The 23226-nt window shown below is 36.9% G+C and overlaps 1 protein-coding gene across 1 annotated transcript in view; it reads left to right on the forward strand.

Annotated features, from left to right (window-relative positions):
- The window catches only part of EFNA5 (ephrin A5), a 202868-nt gene that overhangs the window by 146034 nt on the left and 33608 nt on the right, over positions 1-23226 (forward strand). The window contains exon 2 of the mRNA XM_054288537.1: positions 19125-19417. Coding sequence (XP_054144512.1) covers positions 19125-19417 — 293 coding nt within the window. The remainder of the gene's footprint in view (positions 1-19124; positions 19418-23226) is intronic.

A 23226-nucleotide genomic window follows, 5' to 3' on the forward strand; every position in this document is an offset into this window, starting at 1 on the left:
CAGCTAGCTCTTCCCAGCTGATGCCTGTGGTGACTGCTTCAGCAAGGAAATGGTCTTATGTGAGACCCTCTATCTTCTGACTGTATGAAGAGATTTGGGTGAAGTTCAGGTGGCAGAAACTACTCCTGATGTTGGCAAGTCTCCTGTCTGTGCAGCTGTTCAAACTGCATTGCAGAAAACAAAACTGAATGTTGAAATTGTAGAAATAGATAAATCTGAAAGTTGGCTGTACTGCTCCTCTCATCTTCCTAATTGGATATTTATGTGTCCTCATAGTGTTCAAATGGCTCAGTCATCTGTGGTTATTTTCCCACATCAGTGATATACTGCTGTTTTTACCAGAGAAAATCCAAGGTAGGACTGCATACAGGAAGTTTGTTATGTAGCTAATGCTGGACGGTATTTGTTCAGGTCTTTCTCTACCACTTGGGGCTTTGCCTTCCCTCCTGGAGGCTGTCTACCTGCCTTTTTGCTGTCAGTCATATCAGACAAGGAAGGTGGATAGTCAATGCATATTAATGCATTCTTCTTTTCCAGTAACTCAAAATGCCTTGATGAGCTTCTTTATGACAGCATTGTGCAGAAATTAGGGGTTTTTTAGGAGAAAGCAGAGAGCCCATGTGGTAGCAATCCCACCATTGTACTGTGACACTTGGTGCTCATCACCTGATGGGTCTAACTCCAAATAATACCTGGTCAGGTACTAAGTGGCTGAGGTGTGCAATCCTCTGGGTATTCAAGGTCCTGCTGACAGTCTGTAGGTGTGATGAAAGGCTTCTTTTCACTTTTCCAGTTGGTAAGTTAGATGGGTGAAGCCTTTAAAGTTGTCTGCTGTTGCTTACTTCTCCTGCTGTGTTTAAGTCAAAAGAGCCCTGCTCTGGAGAATGTTATCTGGATGGAAAATAACAGCCTTGATTTGTCACAGCTTTAGCCCAAAACAGACAAGAGTGTAGAGCTATTGTCTCTATCCTAAGATTAGGAACGTTGTATCTTACAGCCCTTCACTGCAAATAGTGAAGAAGGCAGCACAGTTATTCTGCTGTCAAAGAATATGTTTGATGTTGATCTGCAAAATCCATCAGGCAGGCTGTAAACAAAAATGTGAGAGTTTTGTAGATACTGGATGTAACCCAGCTAGCCCAATCCAAATCACCTCTGCTGAACATTTATTGGTGATGTAAATCTTAGCCTTACTGACAAGGGGGATTTAGAGTGCAAAAACACAAGTTGTTTCCTGAAGCTGTAATAAGTCAGTGAGTAAGGAAACTCTTCTCCATTGACCCTTGTATGAGACTACTTATGGGTCATCAGTGGTTTGGTTAAGCTCATAGGAACATTTGTTTACACTGAGACTTTTACTATTTGTACCAAGAGGATGTTTAAATTTTCTGCAGTCTTAATGGGTACTGAAAGGTCTGGGATGTGTCTTTCTGCTGAAACAGACATTGAGTACTACAAACCTTGAAAGTAGTGCAGCTTCATGCTCTACTTGTTCAGGCAAAACTTGCCTGGCCATATTGCAGTTCTGAGAGCAGATTGCTCTTCTGCTGTTTGTGGTGTTGCTGTGCACTCCTAATACTGCACACTGCTTTTGGGGGCAGGAGAAAGCCTTTAGCCCAGAAACCAATTTTTGGAGTTGAGGAGAGGGTTACAAACAGTTTGGTGTAACTAGTACCTCTCTGGAGACTGGGATCGAGGTGGTAAACAGGAGCACAGTCTGGCTCTCCAAGGCTGGCTCACATTCTGACAGAGACCAGGTTTTGTAGGAGCACAGGCAATGCCCTTGACTTCTGATATCAGTCATATCACAGTAAGCCAGCAGGCATCAACAGGGTTAATAAGTGAAAAAAGTAATGCAATCAAAACTTTATTCAATTATCTATTAGTTCTAATTACAGTATTGTTGAGTGGTTTACAGGATTTCATATCAGAAGAGTGCTTGGAGTAATATATATATAAATATATATTTGTTTACCCCAAGGTAAGGTGTAGGAGGTGCATGTATGTATATATGCATTAAAAATGGACTGAAAATCCTGCTAGCAAAACAAAATCATGCAGGTGGAACTTAGACACTGAAGAGTCAAGACCAGAGGTTCTGCTTCAGTAAGTCAGGGTTGTCATATATTATGGGAGCTGGAATGCCAGTGTTAATTGGACCAAAATGATGGTTTTACAGTTCATTAGAAGTCCTCATGAAATGAGCAGCTCACCCTGAGCCATCTGAAAAAGTTTTTGTTTCTAGAATACTTTGAGTCCCAACTGCGATGTTGAGGAAAGATAGCTGGAGGGAGCTTGGATTGGGAAAAAATACCCTTTTTTCTCTTTTGGTGCTTGCACAGAATTTTGAGAGCTGGGGACAGTTGCCATTTCAAAAAAATTTCTATTTGGCAAAGGCGTATGGTCTCCTGACACATCCAGGATCTATAATCTGTGCCTGCACTAAGCTCTTTCACACATTTACTCATTCCTTCTTTGGTTAAATGATTTCCGGCCGCACTCTTGACAGCTGCAAATGTGAGGGTTCTGCACATCTCCCCCCAGACCAGACCCGCGAGCCATGCGAGCAGGTCTGGGCAGAGATACACACAGCTAGATGATTCTTGTTTATCCTGACTAGAAGAATGTGAAAAATGTGCTGGCTTTCAAGGGTCAGAGGCTAAAATATGGATGTGTTTATTGCATATTTTGGTTGTCCTTTCAATAGACAGTTTGATACATTCTTTCAGTGAAGGGTCCAGAAGACAGATAGCTCAAAATGGGAAGAGGAGAAATCACTCCTGTCAGGATTCCCATACATGTAATTACCTTCAGGTGTCAAATGTACTTAGTGACTATTGATTTTAATTTTTTTTGCTGTTCAGACATTTATGACTTATTGTCAATGAGGTATTTAATTTTATTAATGTGGACATTCTTAAAAGGAGGACATGAAAGATCAGTTGTTTCAGACTTTGCTTTCCCTTATGAAATGGCCAGTGTCACATTGTAGATAATTGTTTTGCAGACATGCTTTTGATCCACTTTTTCAGTCAGCTCTATGGAGGGATGCCTAGATCTTCTTGCATAACTGAAACACTGAAAGCTGCTTTTAAGGCTTTCCTTCTCTGTGTGTTATAGCTAGATCATTATGAAAAGCTGTTTTGAGATCCTTTGTTCTTTTGCTTTTAAGCTCTTTGTGTGTGATATGCTTAACTGTTTTAGAGTTTATTAAATCAGCTAATATACCAGGATGCAAAAATAGTGGCAAAATGTGCATCTGTATTGAGAATATAATTGTCAATACATGTTACTTTGCATTCAAATGAATACTCACATTTTTTTACAGCAGCAGCTAATGGAAGGGTAAAACTATTGTAGTCAGAAAGCAAAAGTCCCATAATACAGAAGAGAGCAGTATTGAGGAAATATAGTACAAAATCTATTTTTAATATATCTGGCTTTAAGTTTTCCTGATGATTGGGAATGTAAATCATGTACTGAAAAAAATGATAGAGATGATGTAGTTAAGAAAGGAAAGTAGGTGTTTTATTATGGATGGACATATTTAGATAGAATCACTCAAAACAACAGTAAAAAATAATTCAAAATATTTTTTGTGTCATATAAGCCAACTCTTAATAATTTAATTAAGCCTTAAATATCCTTTTGATGGTCCAGGACTGCTGAAGTGATACAGTTTTTCTTTTTCAGTCATTAAGTGTGACTGCTTCTCCATATCCAAGAAAAACTGGAGGTCAGCATTTTTTAAGCCTGTATGAATGCAGTCTCAACATGACAGAAGGAGAATGTTCAAGCTAATTACAACAGGAATTATTGGTTTTGTTCATATAGGAAACTCTTTAATATTTGGAAGAGTGGCTTAATGATGTCATCTGGCTTTCATTCTGCAGTACACCATCATCAGACAGGAAAAAAAAAACCTCAGTTGGCATTTTTGCCTAAGGGCTGCTGAGAGCTGATTATTCTTCTAATCAGAACCATCACAATCAAGGCAGACAATTAGCTAGGTTAGGTCTCTGCTGATTTCTCCTGTGGCCCTAAGCATCAGATGGCCTTGAGCACTCTTGAATCCTATCAACAAGTATTTAGTAATACCTGTTTTGCTCCACCTGTTGTCATTAAGACCTTCTTTTCTTCTGTTGAAGTGCTAGGTTGTGTTCATGCTTATTTATATTACTCTGGTTCGGGAAGACAAGAACTCTTGTTCAAAAGAGAAAGCTTATCAGCTTAGGCAATAAATATAATTTTAGTTCCTAGTGTGTACCATGAAATTGTAGATATTATTTTGGTATACCATGCATGTGTTGTGAATGTGTACCTAATTCTGTATTTCCATTTAAACAGTCAGCTATGTAATCACAGCATCAGCTGTTCTGCTTAGTTGGAGTCTGTCTGTCCAAGTGGTCTACTTGATATCTAAATTATTACTAATAATGTAAATTTCTTAATATTTCTGTAGCATAAAAAATAGTATGGAGTAACAAAAAAGGTTTAAGTTTTTTTTTATTTCAGAAGACAGATTCCATTATTAATGAATATAAGCATTCATTATTGAAGAGTCTGAGAGGTTTACACCATATTTAATCTATTTTTAAAAGTAAATTAGTCTTGTCAATATGATTTTTTCTATACTTGTTGATGGAAGGCCTCAGATTACTAAGTGGCTGTTTTGTAGCTAAGTGAAATTGCTAAGACTTCAGTTTAATAAAATTTTGGAAACAGTGGCTGTTTTTTCACTGTTAGCAGAATGAAGACCCTTGAGTTTTACATTTTGAAGAATTTAAATAACTATGTTCATCAGATTAAAAAAAAATCTAATTTTAAGACTATGGAATTGAGAAAACAATGTTTAGCCAATCAACCCCAACATATTTAGAAGTCATCTCTGCTGTGCTGCACTGGAAAATGATCTCTGTGTTTCAGGTTGAGAAGTTTAAAATAATTGATTTTAAAAGGAAGAACAGGTTTCAATTAGCCTTTAGACAAATTTACCCATTTGTAGTGCATTAACAAGAGAGGATATTCTGTACCCCATGTGTTACCAGCACCCTCATTTGAACAGACTGTGTTTCTTTGCAGCACAAGCATACACAGCTGATACTAACCAATGGAGACAGTAGTGTTTTTAGTCCTTTGCTGTCTGAGTATTTAATCAAGGGCATCATCTCAGCGTATAAAAGCGAGAAAATTACATGGCTGAAGTGAATTAAGCTTTAATGTTTAAACACACAGGAATTATGTCCTGCCACCTATATTCAGATTAGTGGTAACGATCAATGATAGTGTATTGATAAAGTCTCAGGTCATTTGTTATCTTGCTTAGTGTAGAGATAGTGCTGGTAATGTCATGACCTTCTAATGGGCCGAAGAACCATATTTAAAATGTTAATCCCAGTAAGAATTTTTTTTTTGTGCTATAAAAGGTGCCCACTCATTAAAGTAAAAGCTTTTTAACCCTTTCCCTCTGTGGATTAAGAGTCAAGTATTGACCACTAAGTTATCTGTAGCTCAGTTTCCCGGAGATAGAGTAATTAATGGAAAGGCATAAGAGGAATTACTGTAATAATATTGGTAATAAATAATTCTCAGTATGAAGTTCTTCATTATCATGTTTCATATCACAAAATGCTGTGTTCACACATTCTTCTTCGGCTGGGGTAGTTTTCCTCTGCCATCAGCACAATAATGAACAATCTTACATTTAGTCCATGCAGATACACTGCTTAGTTGAGTGCCTTCTGTACAGTTAGGCCTCATTTCAGGAAAGTATTTAACCATTTACCTAAGTCCTTTGGCTTTGTGTGTGCTTAATTCTAAAGCATCAGCTTAATTGCTCTCTTGAACAGTGCAGCTTATTACAATAGAGGGCCTTAATAGTCACGTCTGTAACCTTTTAGGAACTTTGTAGTTACTGTGTCAGGATGTATTTTTTGCATCAGTCATGGCCACGATTTAAATGAAGAATAAATTTTAATGTGTTGTTACTCAGACCATTCTGTAACCTAACAAAAGACCTCTTAGCATATATTTAAGGGCATTCAAATGCCAGAGTTAAAAAATGCCAAGATGTGAATAAGGGGGAAAATGCAGTAAAAAGCTCAGATTGCTTGATAATTAGCAGAACTTATTTATAAATAAAGGCAAAATGACTCAAATGAAATGGCAAAAAAACCAGCTAAACAACTTGTTTCAACAACTCATCAAAACCAGTATAGTAGTTTACCAAAAGGCAGTAATTTTTTTGTTGGCTTATTTATTTTTGTAGTTCAAGGAACAGTTAACCTTATTTAAAAGGATTTCAAAGGTTCAGGCTGCTTTGTTTCTTTGATAGAAAAGCTAATGCAGAGAGATGCGTTGTTATACTTAAGCTAGAGTCTTAATAAATTAAAACTTCTCTAGCCTGTATTTAAAATAGTGATTTTTATTTAATTTGACATCTTTAATGTACAAAACATTATGATTTTTCCCCCACTTAACCTATGAAGAGAAAAGTTTGGAAACAAAAGCAAATGACCGCCATCTGCAGCATGTTGTTTGCAAGTTTGCTGAAGTCCAAAGATTTCAATTGCCTTTGGCTCCTGGGAGCATGGAAGACATGATTTAGAAGATTTTTTTGAGGGAAGGAATTGGAGTTCTCTACATATGGTTCTTGCCATGTGGTGAAAAAAAGCAGGTGGAAACCAAGTTGGGTTATGTTTGCTTCACAGTAAACATTCTTGTAATACATCTTTGGGCATAGATAACCTCTCAGGAACCTTAAATAGAGCACTCTTAAAGAGAAAGTTTGAACAAAAGAGGAATTCTTTCCTAAAGAAATGGATTATGAGGTGCGCATCCTTAAAAGCACAGAACAAGTTGGACAATGTGAAAGTCTAAGATGTCTTTGAAATGTGGTACATGATTTTTCAGTTGCTCTTCTATAGTGAGTCAGAATGTACAAGAAGAAAGGACAAATCTTGAGGTCTGAATTCAGTTTCAGTCAATCTTTAGCTACTTTGCACTTTACTTACTGTATTGCAGACAGTAGAAAATTACTTCATTGTATAGGAGTTTTCTTAATATGGAAGACCCCCTGGAGACCTGCTGAGATGCATTTGAACAGAGGTTTTAATATTCTTTTACATAAGCTGTTTATTTTGATTAAAATAGTGATCTGGATGGTTCGGGGTAACAGAAAATAAGATTCGTATTTTCTCTAATGATTAAATTTCTCTTCAAAAAGGAATCTTATCTTTGAGGAGTTCAGGAGGAAAACTCTTGCCTCTGACTGTTGCAGGTAGCAAAGGTGAAAATGTTCAAATGTTGAGCATTTCACTAATGATTACCAATTGCTCTTCAACAGTGCACTATCACAGATTATAGTTTACTTTTTTACTCTGAGAATTATGGTATGATTTGAATGTCTGGTGGAAATTGTCTCAGGCCAAGAAATGCAGAGAGGAGCAGACATTTTTCTGTTTGGCAGCCAAGCTGTACCACTCAAGTATTCACTGACTGTAGTTTACCGATGTTCAAGATATTCAGACCAACTGATGAAAAAATTTCATCATTCTTGTTAAGTAAGAAGAGCCCAAACCTCTGACTATGCAAAAGATGACTATTGTGAGACTATGCTAATGACATACAATTTATTTAATATAGTTTTTATATTTTCTGTTGGCCAGTGTTGGGAGAACTTTGTTGGTCTAGATGTGAGGTTCTTTGGCCCAGCATGACTGCTCTCTAGCTTATCCCATTGATGTGCTCTAACTGCAATTTTGCCCACACAAGTGGTCTCAATTCTATTCTATTATGTCTTTATGCCCCAAGTTTGCACTATGAACAGTTGACTCTTGAGTTTTTTTTCTTTAATGCTGAACCAGTATTTTAGAGTAAGAATGAAAGAAAGAAATAGTTTGTGTGCACAGTAATTAATTTTTAACATATAATGAAGAAGTAAAGGCTTCCCAGTAGACAGGAATGGGTTTTGCCATACCTGTGCATTCCCCTCTTCACACCTGCCTCCTGGTGCCTTTATAACAAACAGGATGAAGAAGTGGGGTGCAGGAAAAGAAAATATAATTTTTCTGTGATACTCTGCTTTTCATCTTAATCCTGTCTGTGATTTGAAAAATAGTTACAATGTTTCAGGCAGACAAGATCATAATTCAGTTGTGAATGAGGCGATTTCACTACAGGTTGAAGATTGGAATTAATTTCATTAATTTGGAAACAGTTTTGAGAAATATGCAACAGGAAAATTAAGAAAATAGCGTCAGTTTTACCACTCTGAAATGTATCTGAGACTAGTGAATTTTTGCACATTTTATCAATTCAGTCTTTACTTATACATATTGAAATACTGTTTCTTTCACTCTTGAAGGAATGAGAATCCCAAAACTCTATAATAGGAACCGTGGGAGCTTCATAATTTGAAAAGGGATGGGAGGAATAATATAGTCTGCGCTGAATTCCATGGTTTGTCTGTCTTATTCAGTTACAAAAAAATTGTTGCACCTTAGATCATAATCTTTGCAATCTCTTGGGTGTTTTTAAAGACCAGGTGGCATTGTATAGTACAAAGCTTTTCACATCATATTTGTAAGCAGAGAAACTGATTTAGATCAGGACCTATCTTGTCCATATGATGTACAAAGATAAATATCTCTGGGTGAAAAATTTTTTAAAGTCTTTTTATTCAGAGACAGTATGTAGCAAGAGTAAGCCTGATGGAGAATTCTGTAGTCCCTGTACTGTCTTTAGAAGAAATTATAAAGAAGGAAAAGAAAAAGTTCTACCGTTAATAATAGTTGTGCTACTTGGTGATCCTGCAGTCTTTCATTTGCATCTCCAGTTCTTCCTTTGCTAGTTTGCTCAGCATTAGAGAGAGACTAATATGGAAGGGTAAAAGGAACAAGGTTAAATTACTATATTTCTCTATAGAACTTCCTCTAAAATGTTGTTTCCAAGTCAGGAAAGAATATACTTTCCCTATGGGTCTCAAATAATCACAAGACAATTATACAGCAAAAAAAACTTCATTGATTGGAGCCCACTTTCTGGATAGCAAATTGTTTGCTAATAATTTTGTGTATTCATTAGCTATTCTAACTTTATGTCAATAAATTCAAATTACTTTTGTTAATGTATTTGATTGGATAGTTTATTCATGTTAAAAGCAAGATGTGGTTTCATACTAAAATATCATATGTTCCTGGGTTTGTTTGTGGAGATCTGTGATGTTTCAGGGGATTTTTTCTCCTCTATATTTTGCTCATGCTATTTTATATTATGTCTGGATTCATTCACTTTAGCTGAAGGGTGGGGATTATGATCAGAGCTTGTTAAAATATACACAGTTTATTAAATATAAAAATACTCTGGAATATTTCAGGGGTTAGTTTCATTTTACACTCTTGCATATTGGGAAACTAAATAGTAGATTTTGTAAGTTGCAAATTATTAGGGTGTCTGAGTCACCAAAATCTAATTTGATCACAAAATATTTTAAAATTAATTTTGTTTACCGATTGCAAGATTAATAATAAACAGCTATAACTTAATGTCAGAGAAAAGCATGCACTACTTTCTGTAGTTAAGCAAGTGTGGGTATGTGCAATAGACAAGCATTTTTATTAAAATGTATGTTTCTTCTCAAATGATGCCTGTATATACTGACTGGCAGAAATTGCTGCAGTTTTTTTCCCCTGGCAGTATGAAAGAGATGGAGATTTCAGTTTATAAAAGTTAACCATGACTCTGCTTTTTATATATTAGTGAGAAGGACAATTCGTGAAGCTGACTTGCAGTACTTGCAATCCTTGTGGAAGCTGACTGCCGTTTATCTCAATTATTCAGTGTGCAGGTCAACATGCTTGTTGGGCAAACGTTCTTTTCTTTCATTTTGTGAGTGTGAGAAGCAAGACCTTTCTGCAGATAGGGCACTGTTCTCCATATCCATTAACAGATGTCAGCACATGCCTCAGGCAGGGTTAGCAAATACCACTCACAGAATCACATTCCATCAAGGCTGATAGACTCTGTCTTCTGGGTTAGACACATGGTCAACACATGTTGCTAGAGTCCAGTTCAGACACTTTGGTAGTATTCCTATCTGTGGGGGTTTTCTTTTCTTTTTTTTTCCCCTTTTTTTAAAAAAAATTTAAACTCTAAAAATGTTGTTTTCTCCCAAATGTGACCGATAGTAGAGTATGTGTCAGCACAGCAGAGCACAGATAAACCTTGCTTGCTTTTTTAAGAAAGGTATGTAAACAAATGAATCAGCAAACCACGATGTTTCTGGTATAGGCAAGGAGTGGCTGAGATAGGTTTTGTATTTTCAAGCAAAATCATGGAATAAAAGATGAAGCTGACATCTTGTATGTTGTTAGTGCTTAAGGCAGACAAATGTAGAGTCATGTGTGCAGGATATTGATGACCACATTTAAAAATACGTGAGCAGTAATTACCAGATCTCCCCATTCTACCTCAGATAAAGTGGGATAAATGTTGCTGGTGAACTCCAGAGTAGTACTAATGCAAACACAAGTAATGAGCTTGTGTCCATAAATCTATTTAACAAAGAGACTGGCTTTAAGCCAGGTATTTTGGATTGGATAAAATGTGGTTAGAGGCTCCAAACAAAAATCTTGGGCTGCTTTTAATATCTTGTTGGGTGTGGTACCTTGCAGCCAATGTTACTAGGCTTCAGTACTGAAATTTGTCCTGTACATCTGAGTGATGCCTTTGACAGAACAGTAGCTCTTTTACCTTTGCCTCCCTTCTCTCTTCATCCATCTTTGCAAGTTAAATGCCCACAGCAATGGAAAATAAATAGTCAGGTAGAGACCGTACGCAGGGGGTTTAAAGCTATCAGAGGAGGGACAGCTGGGAAACGAGAGCTTGACCTCTTTGAGAGCAGTGCTGTGACATGTTGCACCCCATTATAACCCTTATCAGGAACAGCATGACTGCTGTTGCCCCCCAGATGCAATGAGTTCTTCACAAGTTGCAGCAAAAGAGAAATTCATAGAGACCAGGTGAAAGTCATGTGTGCCAGCATTGATGAAATTTTACAAAAGCAGAGTCTGAGGAAACAGTTTTAATAAACTGCATGAAGAATGTCCAGCTCTTCATTTAGGAGATGCAGAATGATGTGAAGTGGGTGAGACTGCTGCAGTACTTGAGAATCTCTGGAGTACTCAGATTTGCAGATGGGAAATAAATGTTGATTTGTTAATTCTCTTCCTCATACCTTCTCATGGAAGAGCAATTAGTTTCTATTTTTTAATGTCTGCATTATCATTGAACATATATCTTTCTGCAGTGCTAGGTATAAAAAGTCAATACACGACTCTACAAACAAGGTTATGAGCATAAGGGGCAATTATTAATTATAAGGTGGAATAAACATGTTTCTGTAGAATTTATTTCTTAAAGAGCCTGTAAATCATGAAAATAAATAAAATATGTGTCTCTTTAAACTAATTGTCACTGTTAACCATTATGATGCAAGTCAAATTTCTGTTAATCAACAGAACCAGAAAAAAGGTATTTCAGGTCTGTCAGGTTAATGGAATGAACACAAGATATGTAATTCAAAGAACTTTTACATTTTAAATAGGACATTTCCCTTCCTCAGTAAAATGTACTCCTTTCCTCCAGTGTTTTGCATTCTTTTTTTGCCATAATTCTAATAGAGGACTCTTGGATGTAGGCTTTCTTCGTTTTGCAAACAACATTTTTCAGCCAAGGCACTTTAGGAAGTTTTCAACAACCAGGCCTTATTAAAGAGAAAAAAAGAATAGGTTTGGGGTTTTTTTTTTTTTGATCCAGAAGCATAAAGACTTTTATCATACTGTTTTTGAGGAGGTTTCTTGGTTCTGGAAATAAAGAGAATTAAAAGTTCATAAGTGGTCACCTGCAGCATATCCATGAAGTATGTGAGAAGTGAAGTTCAAGAAAGTGAAGCTTGATCAGTTATTTTACCAGTGTTGTAAGCCTGGCTTATCCAGGAAGTTTCCAGATCAATTGCTGATGTAGAAGTAGGTGGCATTTTGACATTTCAAAAAGTCTAGTTTTTTAATCAGCACAGAATAAAAATAATTTTCATGAATTTAGTATTTTCTTTGTATTTCTTTAGTTCTGAACATTCTGTGACTCTTCTGAGTCAGTGCTTAACAGGTTGTTTTGTTTAAAAACCTGAATGCTAGGTTAAATAGTTTTGTTTCGTGTTTTTTCGCATGTTCTAGTCCCTATAGTAAATCAGTTGCTTTTCTCTATTAAATAGGCAGCATGAAGTACCAGGTACAATGGTAGCTGATGAGAACCCTGTTCTTTAACAAAAAAAGCCCCTAGCCTTACATCAGGAAGGCACAATGTCTCTCTTGTACTGGTGGCTGGTAAAGAAGGGGTAAAGGCAGGAGATTCTGCAGGGGGACAAGCCACATAAACCTGATACTTTTTCTCGTGAAGTTCATCTTAATGCAGCTCCTTTCTTTCTGATTTTTGCTTTTGAACACACCCAAGTAATGTGGAAAATCTCCCAGATGGGAGGAACATAGCAAGATTAAAAGGGGAAGGTTGATCTCCCGCAGATGCCAGTGAAGCGAAATGCAGGGAGATCACCTGCCTCTTTTAAGAAATGTGATAGATGCTTGCAGCCGGTTGTGAAACAGTGATCTGAAGTCTGATGAACCCTTTCAAGAGCGAGAGCCTGATTCTCCTCAGCAGTGTAATTATGATGGAAGGGAGCCAGACGAAGGCAGAGACCAGGGCGCAACCTTTTGAGAGGCTTGTTCCGGCAGAGTGGGTGGGAGAGAAGAAGGAAGGGTACAAATAATAAGTTTCTCTGCCTGATTGATAATGAACTAGTAATAAGTGGCCTTATTATAGTAATAAATTTCCCATGGAAGCCTGATGATTGCAGAGAAGCTTTAGCCGAGTGCATGTGACCACGTCTTATTTTGATCAGCTGTAGCACAGCAAAGCTGTGTAATTATCATAATCTAACAATTAGCCTGGCATCCTTTCCCAGTATTTAATTACTCCAATAAATGCTAATTGAATAGAGGACTTAATGACAAGAGAATAAGTTTCTTTCTGCATTGTGTATTTAGCTTGCAGTCTTTTCTAGGAATAATTTTGAAAACTGTTTTATTGAACAGTAGCCTTGATTTTGTGTCCTACATAGTGTTTTTTCATGGTGTCTTGAACTTGTTTTAACTTGTGAAATGGTAACCTGAGGACTGAAAGGTCATGGACTGCTTCTTTATATTAGAGGGTTTTTTTGTTTGTTTGCTCAGGATAGCAATATCCTGCTAGAGATCTAAAATGTCAATGGCTTGCTACTGTTAGCAAACATTTCTCTTAGCATCTGGAAAATGTTGAATTTTCTTTTGGTTTGAATAGACTAAAATTAAAATAGCTCTTTGATTGCTTCCTTGTTTGTGCATCAGAATCGTTGTTGATGTCAGCAGAGCTATGGGAACAGAGTTTATGAAATGTTGTGACAAAAGCCAGTAAAAAGAGCAGAAAAGCATTAAAGAAGTTATTTTTCCATAGCACAGAAATAGCATCTTTAAAATTATCTGCAGTAAAATGGTACATGTAATCCCACAACCCCTCAGATAATTAACAACCACAAGATTTCCCCCTTCACACTTAAAGCTGTTAAGTTGGTTGAAATGAGGGGGCTTGAAGAGTGTAAAAGAATAACAAGGCATAAATTATGCTGCTATGTTCCAGTCACAGCATGCGAGGAGAGCTTGGAATAGTCCTAATGCACTACACTTTCCATCTAAACACAGACAAAAGCTATGAGCAAGCTCAGTGCCATGGAACGGTGAATCAAGACATCCTGAGAGCAACTAAAATGTTGTCCTTTTAAATGATGTTAACATTTTCCAGCAAATGTTTGGGTTTTGGTATTGTGTGTACAAATAACTACCAATACTCATCTCTCTGTTAATAATCATTTAAGCAAATAGTTTCATAACCAGTTGGCAAAAAATTTTCAATCTGTTTCTATATTTTTCCAGTTCAAATTCTTCCTGTGCATAGAGTATTTGTAAGTGGTGTTTCTGTAGTCTAATAACGTTAAACTTACTGGAGATTCAGCCTTCGTTTGGACACCCATAGAATCTTCTCACTTGGCTTGCTTTTTTCATGGTATTTTTACAGATGGCTTCTCTCTGAAACCTCACTGTCTCCATTAAATTTAATTAAAAAGTGGCTTAGCCTCCATGAAAGTAAAAAAGGAGGAGTTGAGTGACTAACATTTGTAGCAGTATGTGCATGCTGCTCGCAGAAATCTTTTTTCCTTAGGAAATGGAACAAGTAATGTTTTGCTGTGCTGTTCTGAATAATTGTGGGTAACTGTAGTTTGTATTTACACCAAGAATAAATCAGTTGGGTGAATTTTGTTGATGTTGTTTTACATTTCAGGTTATCATTTGAGAAAAAGGTGACAGGGGCAAGGCATTTGACAGTGGCAGTGTCCTCTGTATGTTGGTGTTAACAGGCTGTGTAGGCTCCAGGTGTCAGAATAGGGGTCATTTGCATCTGATCATTTCCAATACCTGACTGAAGACCAGAATTTCATAATTTATTGTCAGAGCAGTTATTTGGAGTATTTTCTGGTTCACAGTGAAGCCTTGCTTCATACATTTGACAGAACAGATTCCGAATAAAGAAAGGTTGACACAGTAAAAGGCAAATTTTCCACTACACTTATCTTGAAGTAGAGCATCTGGTGTGTCAATTTTACAGGAAGGGCAATAGAATATAACTAATAGGATTTGTAGCAGAAGTAACAAGCAGAGCTATTGGAATTTTTTATCTGTCTAAATGAACAATTAGTGTTATTTGTGCTGTTCTTAAACTAGATTTTTGTAGTGTTTATTCAAAGAAAGAAAGAAAGAAAGAGAGAAACCAAACAAAATTGGTATTGTGTTTTAAATATCTGTTTCAATAAATTGTAACTTTTCTCCAATGACCTGCAAAGACATTAAGTTCAAGATGAGTCACTTAGGCTTCAGAACGTAAAATTATGAAGAGAAGCATGCACACAGACCATGTGCTTTCCCTTTGTTAATGGATAAATAGAATACAGGAGGCACTAATTATTTACAAAATGTTTTGCTAGTTTTGTTTTTCTGTGGTTAACATAACCATGAAGTTTTCTCTCTGCATCCTGAATACCTGGATGTTTCATGAGTGGCGCTTCAGCGCAGAAATATTCCTGTAACAGGCTTTGCTGGAAGCTGTGTTCAAGTTTTGTGTAGGAAGCTGATGTTTGTTGGTTATGGAAATATTTAGGTATAGAAACTACTTAACTATCAGTCTCTTTCTTCAAAATGGCTTTTATAATGCTACTGCCTAATAGCTGGCTTTGTAGTATGCAACTTCCAAGACACTGTTTGAATGCCACCTGACAAAAACCAAAGGTTAATTATGTTTGAGGAATAGCAGTGTTTTGCTGTGTGTAAGCTGGAGTGCATGGAGACAAATGACATTATTTGCAAAAAGGTGTGTCAATTCGGTCAGATTTTTGGAGAAGTCTTTTTGGTTGGTTTCTTCCACAACACCATGCTCTGTTATGCAAAATCTAGATACAGTGGGTTTCTTCCTATATTAAAGTTCCTGTAAACCACATGGTTCCAAAAGGCTTGGGAGGCTGGGTGAGGACCTGCCAGAACAGGATGAAGACCTAACTGGGAAAAGAGAAAGTATAGCAGTAACATAATAGCAAGTTTTCTGTTTGGAATGGGACTGGAAAAAGGGACAGGACATCTGCTATTCCTGTCATATCTGCAAATGTCTGTCAATGGACTCCATCTTCCCTTTAGGTGTTTCACTCCTCAGTGTATGTAGATGGGTAAATGTTGATCAGTCCTTTATTTGAAATGGAACTTCTGTTTCACTGTAATATCTGGCATTACACTATTAAAAAGAGGTTTTCAGCCTCTTGTGTGTAAATTTGAGTGTTTTCCACTCAAAAGGGGTGTTAAATTCTTGGAAGTGTGTTTGTGAAGTGTTTCCTTTAATAGCTTTGAGGACTAAGCTGATGAATTTTTTTGTGAGTTACTCATGGCCATCCCTTCATTTTCTGTTCTGATTAGAAGACTTTACCATTCCTCTTTGTGGAGGTAAATACAACATGCTGCTTGTAGCTCGAGAAAGAGGAATGGTCTCAGTTCACTCTTACAGAAAAGTTGGAGATGTTGTAGTCTCTTTGGAAACATAAAATTAGTTCTACATCTGTTTACATGCCTGCTGAGTTTTTGATTACTGACTTCTTTAGGATATTGCAAGACAGGAAATAAATACCTGCTCTCTGATTCATAGTTGGTTAATAACCTGGAGTAAAGAGACTTCACTCGGAGCTGCTTGATAAAATACCTTGGTATGTATTTTCCCTGGAGGAGGCTGACTCCCGTGCCAACAACATTGGCTCGAGCCCAGTTTAGATTGCTTAAAATATTCACAATCTCCTTCCCTTTCTCCACTCGTGAATGTAAACACTACCTACCTATGGTGGATGACTGACTAAAGAAATTGTTGTGAGATCAGGGGAACGGGAGGAAAAGACACTGGGATGAAAAGGACTTGGTTGTGTGCTTCATCCTCAGATCTGCTTTGCAGGGAGCACTTCAGAGTCTGGGGTGTTTTGGAATGAATGGACACCCTCAACTGTTTAAACACTTAGGAAAAAAGAAAGAAGATGGAATCTACTAAAATACCAGTGATCAAAGAGCAGTTACATTGTGGTTTTGTTTATTTTGCAAGAATACACAGGGAAACTTTGCCAAAGGGGAGACAGATAAGGTTTGATTTTGCTTTTTTTGCATCATCTCACTGGTGCAGATTACAAGTTTGATTTCACTGCTAAATTGGAATTAAGGTGTGATCACACATTTATGTCACATTGTATGTCTCCTTGTTCTTATAATCCTCATTATCATGGGCTGTGCAGTTGGATTCTTCCCTTCAAATTCAGCTATTTACAGTACAGACACTGTCTGGGAAGTGTCTCTCCAAACTCTGCTTTTGGTTAAAGGAGAGAATTAGCTGCTTCTGGAAGTGTGATCCCTCTCATTACAATGTACTAAAGACACTGGATGAATTGAACATCAGAACAACAGCAGTTCCTATTGCTCTCCATTGACTTTTAAAATAATGTGGAAAAGCAGTTCACATAAGGTTATTTGTGTTGTAAAAGTCTAATGGTAGAGAGGGTCAGTGTGATCTTGAATGTATTCCATAAGTATAATTCTGGAAGCATATAGTTTGTGTTACAGAACTGTAGTTGGGCATTATGGTGAAGGCAGGCTGATAAAAGAGGTAACCCTTAGAAAACGAAATAGTTTATCACTTACATGGTAAAACAGACAAACAAGAATTCTGTCCGCACAAAAACACACTTGTATATAAATAAGTATGTATCAATTTTTACTTACTAAAACTGTAATTGAAAAAATAGAGATGTTCTTGCCTGAATGTGTCTTTTCTAGTTGTATCTTACACTCTTTTTCATTACCAGTAAGAAAAGCATACTGTTAACTGATTCAGAGAACAGATGTCAATTTGAAGACAATACATTTTTGCAAAAGTGTTAAGACATTATCTGTTCAGGTGACAGGTTTTGGAAGCACTGGGGTACAAAAATATGTATCTTGACCAACAGTTTTGTTAAATGTAAATTCTCCTGGAAGAACTGTGGTTCTAAAAGGCTTTTCCATGTTATAGAGTGGAACTGTGATGCTGTGCACTGGCTGAAATTATACAGATCTATCATGCCTTGATGCGTATTCAGTTTTTCCCCTTTAAAAAGCTATTTTATTGAAGTTAAATTATTGTAGGGATATGAAAAGGTGCAGCTTGCTCTGAATTTATCCTTGGAGGGCCAGCAAGTCATTGCTTTTTCTCTGAAATTAGATAGAAGGATCCAGATGGCAGATTTCAAGCCCATCAGGTGTTTAAAATATGCCCCTCAGCTAAAAAGAAGTATTATAGTTAAATCTGTCATGGCCTTTTTATTGCTCTGTGGTACACTTGACAACTGCTGCTGTGAAAGAGAGAAGCTACAAGTAGCCCAGTCAGCCTGAAGTGGAGTAGGTCAGTGGTTGGTTTCTTTAGCTGCCCCAGGGAGTTTAATGAATGCACAGGCCTGGTTTATGGAATCGTTAAATCTATCATGGTATAAGCTCCCATGAAGGCAGGGAATTTGCCCCCATACTTCCAGACACCATAGGAGGCATTAGAAAAGTAACATAAGTAAAACATGCAGGGGAGAAACAAGGAAATCCTCCCTGCCTCCAACAAACAAGAATCCCACATCTCTAAGGAGTCGTCAGTAATAATAACAGCAGTAATAAAATGCATCTGGGCTGGTGCCTTGCACTGCATTTCTCAGCTGGCACTCATTCAGATCTGTCACATTAGGCTGAGTGCTGATAATTTGTATCCCAGAATCCTTTTATCTGAACAGAGCAATATCTTCAATGTGTACTTTTGGCAAAGGGGAAGCACTGCGTTTCATATCTCTTTAAAAACAATAGAGACTTTTCTTTGCATCTTGACAAACTATTGCTTATTATGACGAAAAAGTAACCTATTTGTGTTCTTGCAGTAACTATAAGTACTTGCAGTCAAATCAGCTTTCAGCACAGGAGTGATTACTGAGTGATGCAGAGAAAAGGATATGTTTGGGTTATTTATTTGCATGCATATGCAGATGTTTATATAGACACTGATTTGGGAAGGCTGGTACAGTTTTGGCTTTTTTGCTGCTTCATTTTTCTTTCTTCAATTAAAAAAAACCCCAGCCAAATAAGACAGACACTTTCTTTGTTTATTTTTCAATAAACCATAGAAAGATAGCCTATAACTGGGTGGGTAATGGCAACAGACTTATTTTGTAAGAGCAAAACCTTTATCCAAAAGGTTGTATGATCATATATAAGCATAATAAGTCTCTGATAGCTCTGGTGAATTGTAAGGGTCATTTTTGAGAGTGAATGTGCATGGCTGGGGTGAAATGAAGTGCCGTTAGTGATGCTCTTTCATATGAGAATGTCACCCTACAACAAGGTCATCCTGAGATAACTGTGCTTATGTTTGAACTCTTCCTGTGATTTCAGATTCCAGCGAGGCGACTACCACATCGATGTCTGCATCAACGACTACCTGGATGTGTTCTGCCCTCACTATGAAGACTCGGTGCCGGAAGATAAGACCGAACGCTATGTTCTGTACATGGTGAACTTTGATGGCTACAGCTCCTGTGATCACACTTCCAAAGGGTTCAAGAGGTGGGAGTGTAATCGGCCGCATTCCCCAAATGGACCATTGAAGTTCTCGGAAAAGTTCCAGCTCTTCACGCCCTTCTCACTGGGATTTGAGTTCAGGCCAGGCCGGGAGTATTTCTACATCTGTGAGTATGGAGAGGTTTGCCGTTGATGCACAGCAGGTATAAGAAACACAGCTATTTTTTCACCTATACTCTGTGAAAATACAGAGGGGAAAATGGTATATGACAAAAATGCCTTATAGTGAACACAGGCTTAAACTATCCCCAGATACATTAGCTAGGAATCTAGCTAGTGAAAATGACATTAAATCATAGCTTATTTTCTCTCATGAAATAGCATGGCAGCCTGTTCACTGAACTACAGCTGACTTTTAAAGCAAAATGCACCATTACATTTATTTCTGCATTCTGAGTTGGGGCAAGAAGGGGAGGATATGAATTGTCCCCAAATATGAAGAAAAATAATTAATCCTTTGTATGTAGAATACCTCAATTTCCTTACTTACTTTGATGAAATACTGTTGTCTCTGTCATATTTATCACCCAAGGAAAGTGAGGTCTGTGTAGTTCTTAAGTGATATTATACTGCTGGTGTCAGTAGCCCAGTGGTATTTAAAACTGTAATTTCTCAGGCCAAATAATCCTAGTATTTAGCCAAGTGGCTTCTTTCTTCTACCTTCCTTTCCCCTACATCTTTTTCATGGGTGAGCTGTTTCTGTCAGCATGGCAATAGGAGTGCTCTGGGAGCAGGAGGCAAGCAGGTGAGGAGATCTGCATCAGGACTGCTCCAGGCACAAGATGCAGGAGACATCACATGGGTCTAAGGAAGTGAAAACACCAGTAGGTTAAAACCCAGTGGGTTAGGCAAACTGATTCCCTGACTCCCCTGTGCAAGCCATATCATTTCAACTATCTCGTGTCTTTAATACTCCCAGCAAAGATCTTATTTAATCTACTTATTTTTGTACCTGTAGCTTTCACTCCTAACAGGTTTTTACTGCTCCAGCTTTATCTTTTTTCCTGTTTTAGTTTTAGACAACTGAGTTGAAAGCTTTACATAGACTGCAGATCCCAGTAAATATTGCTTTCATATGTGTAGCTGGCCTTTCTACTGTGGAACAGCCATTCCACCTCATTTCACCAGAGAAACTGAGTGTGTATGATCCCTGTTTTCAGCCTCATTTCTTCAACATTGAGATTTTTGTTTTTCCTTCCATAATCTACAGGGAAATAACAGTCTTAGTGGATAGTTTCTTATTAATTTCTTTTTTTACAGGTTTTTACCTGTAGTGAGTAGTGCCTTTTCATCAGAAAAACTGTGCCTTGTTCTTGTGCTGAAACACAATAATAAAAATAATACTAAGAATAATATTTAAAATAATGTAATTTAAAACTGGGGTTTGAGATGAAAAATAGTATAAAGGTATCAGAGTTAAGTAGATAATGTTCAGTAATCAGCAAATCTTGTGTAGGCCCAGTCCTATTTGTGTCACTTCAGCAAGAGTACTGTGTAATTCAAAATTCTGATATCAGGCTCCCTTGGAATTATGCACTTTTTTTTGTGGAGTTTTGTTTTGTTTTGTTAGTTTTTTAAAATTCAGTTCCAGAGCATCATCAGTCAAATAAGCAGGAACAGTTAAGCTAAGGAATGCAGTCTGTCATCACAAGGTGCAATAAAGTGTAGCACTGGAATGGTGTAATTAGCTGCAAGCCTGCAAACGGCCCTAGTTTTCTAAATTTTTTAAAAATAAAAAAAGATGAACGTTTAATAAAGATGAAAACCAAATATGAAAGCGAAGGAAAAAAAAAGGAAATCTCAGCTTGAGCTGTCTAATAGTGTCAATGTCAGAACATACAAAATCCATCGAACTCTCAAGGAAGATACTATAACTTAAACATACCCAGGTTGCTTATGCCTGGTTTTCCTCATTTGTGCTCAAATTCAATAAGTCACTAAAAATCATATAACTTTCATTAAAAATCTATAAGCCCCCTGTCAAGGGCTCCCTCCAAAATAATTGTTCTGAAGAGCTTTAAAATTTGAAGAGCTTTATGATATTCAACTGCATTCATATGCAATTTTTTAAATGAAAGGTAAAATAGCAAAAAATTAGCAATGAGATGAAAAATACTAGTTTAAGATAAGCTTAGCTGAAATTGGATTTTTGATTGTGTTTTAGCAACACAAAACCACTTTTCCTTCTTTTCTGTAGCTTAAGTATTTTTTTTCCTTCACCCTTTGCTTTGCTGAGGGAATTAACAAGGGTATTCACATTGCAGAAGTTTCAGAGAAGCACTGTACAATAAGTTAACTATAATATGCTGACCTTCTCAGGGCATAGTTGTCCATCCTGTAATGTTTTTCTCTTAGTCTGTGCTGAAAAAAGAAGATGGTGAAATGTTGTTGCTTATTTCCTCATCAAAATTGTAAGCAGGTGCTAGTTCAGGCTCTTTGTTACCTTTCTGCATCTACTACGCAAAGGACACCTTTGCCATGAAAGGTGTCCTTTGTGTAGTAGATCTGAAGCCTTTGCCCTCTCTGAAGGAGAGAGAGAAAACTGACTATATAGGATCAGTCTGGCATGTTCTCTTAAAGGGTTACAAAATATGCTGTGTAGTCTAGACCTCTGAAAAGATAGAAATATGAAGTGGCTGGTTAGCTTTATTACTGTCTGGTGTCCTGTCAAAAATATTCACAGTTTACCTTTTAAGGACATGGCTTGCTTCTCTTACTTCCATTATTTTCAGAAAATGAAATAATTTGTGAACAATCACTGTCTTTTTTTCTGTACTGTTCATTTGGAAAATACCACCATTCTTTGTTATGCCATTGCCTTTACATATTGCTCGGATGAATTTGGATCTCCATTCTTTGCATGTTTATTCTAGGATAATGCAAGGAAAAAAATCTTACCTATCTTATATCAAATTTACATTGAGCAAGTGAATTCAACATTACAGTCATGCAATCAAAAGTACTGATTGAGTTTGCTTTTGAAAGAAGAAAAGGTTATTAAATATTTACAGAGAAATTAACTTTTATTTAGTTAGGGTGTGCACATTGTGGGGCTGGGGAAAGCAAATAATAGATCATGACCTGAAGTCTCAATTTTTACTTAGTTCTTATCAGGTGCTCATCTCAGGTTCGTGTACGCCAGCCTGTGAACAAACAAAATAGTATTACTACTGAAACAGAAGCAAATGAAATGTGGAGAAAGCAGAAACAAAATAGTGTCGTGACATTGATTTTAATGTCCTTTGGAAGTTTCAGTATTCAGGTTAAGGTGAAGTACTGTGCAAGGTGAGATGAACTCAAAAGCTAGTGAGAGAAAAAATCCTAACGTGTAGAATGTTACATTGTTGTGTGTTCAAAAATGATAATATAATTTTCATTATTTTAACTTAATTGCAGATAAGTTGGTAATGTGTTAAGTAAAAGTACAAGTGACAATTTGGCAAGTATATATCAGGGCTGTTGAAATAAAAAGGAGGATGTGTCTAGAGACAGGCTGGTACAGATTTCTGCAGAATCTTGACCTAAGTTTCCAAACCAAGCCGTTTTGTTGATTTCAGCTAGAGCTTAAAAGTGTTCTTTTCTTGAAAGCACCAGTGTAGTATCAAAAGTTTTACTAATGTGAGGGTGTGGTACATGCTTTTTTCTGAGTCATCAGTCTAGTTATTACAGAGAAGTATTCAGTAATTTGTACTTATCTATGGGTAAAATATCTATGGTATTTTTATCATATCTTCAAAGATTTTATGTATATTGTTTATTTTTTAATTTGATCACTGTGAATCTTTTCATTTATATACACTTATACCTTTTTCCTAGAATGACAAGGTAGGTTTGCTCTTATTCTCAGTTCTCTAGCTTCTTTTCTGTTCTCCACAAGATTCTGACAATTTTTGCTAACAGTAAGCAGGCTTTACTT

The sequence above is a fragment of the Melozone crissalis genome, unplaced genomic scaffold (genome assembly GCF_028551555.1).
Source record: "Melozone crissalis strain CALT ecotype California unplaced genomic scaffold, PUWL_Pcris_2 ptg000005l_1, whole genome shotgun sequence".
NCBI lineage: Eukaryota > Metazoa > Chordata > Aves > Passeriformes > Passerellidae > Melozone > Melozone crissalis.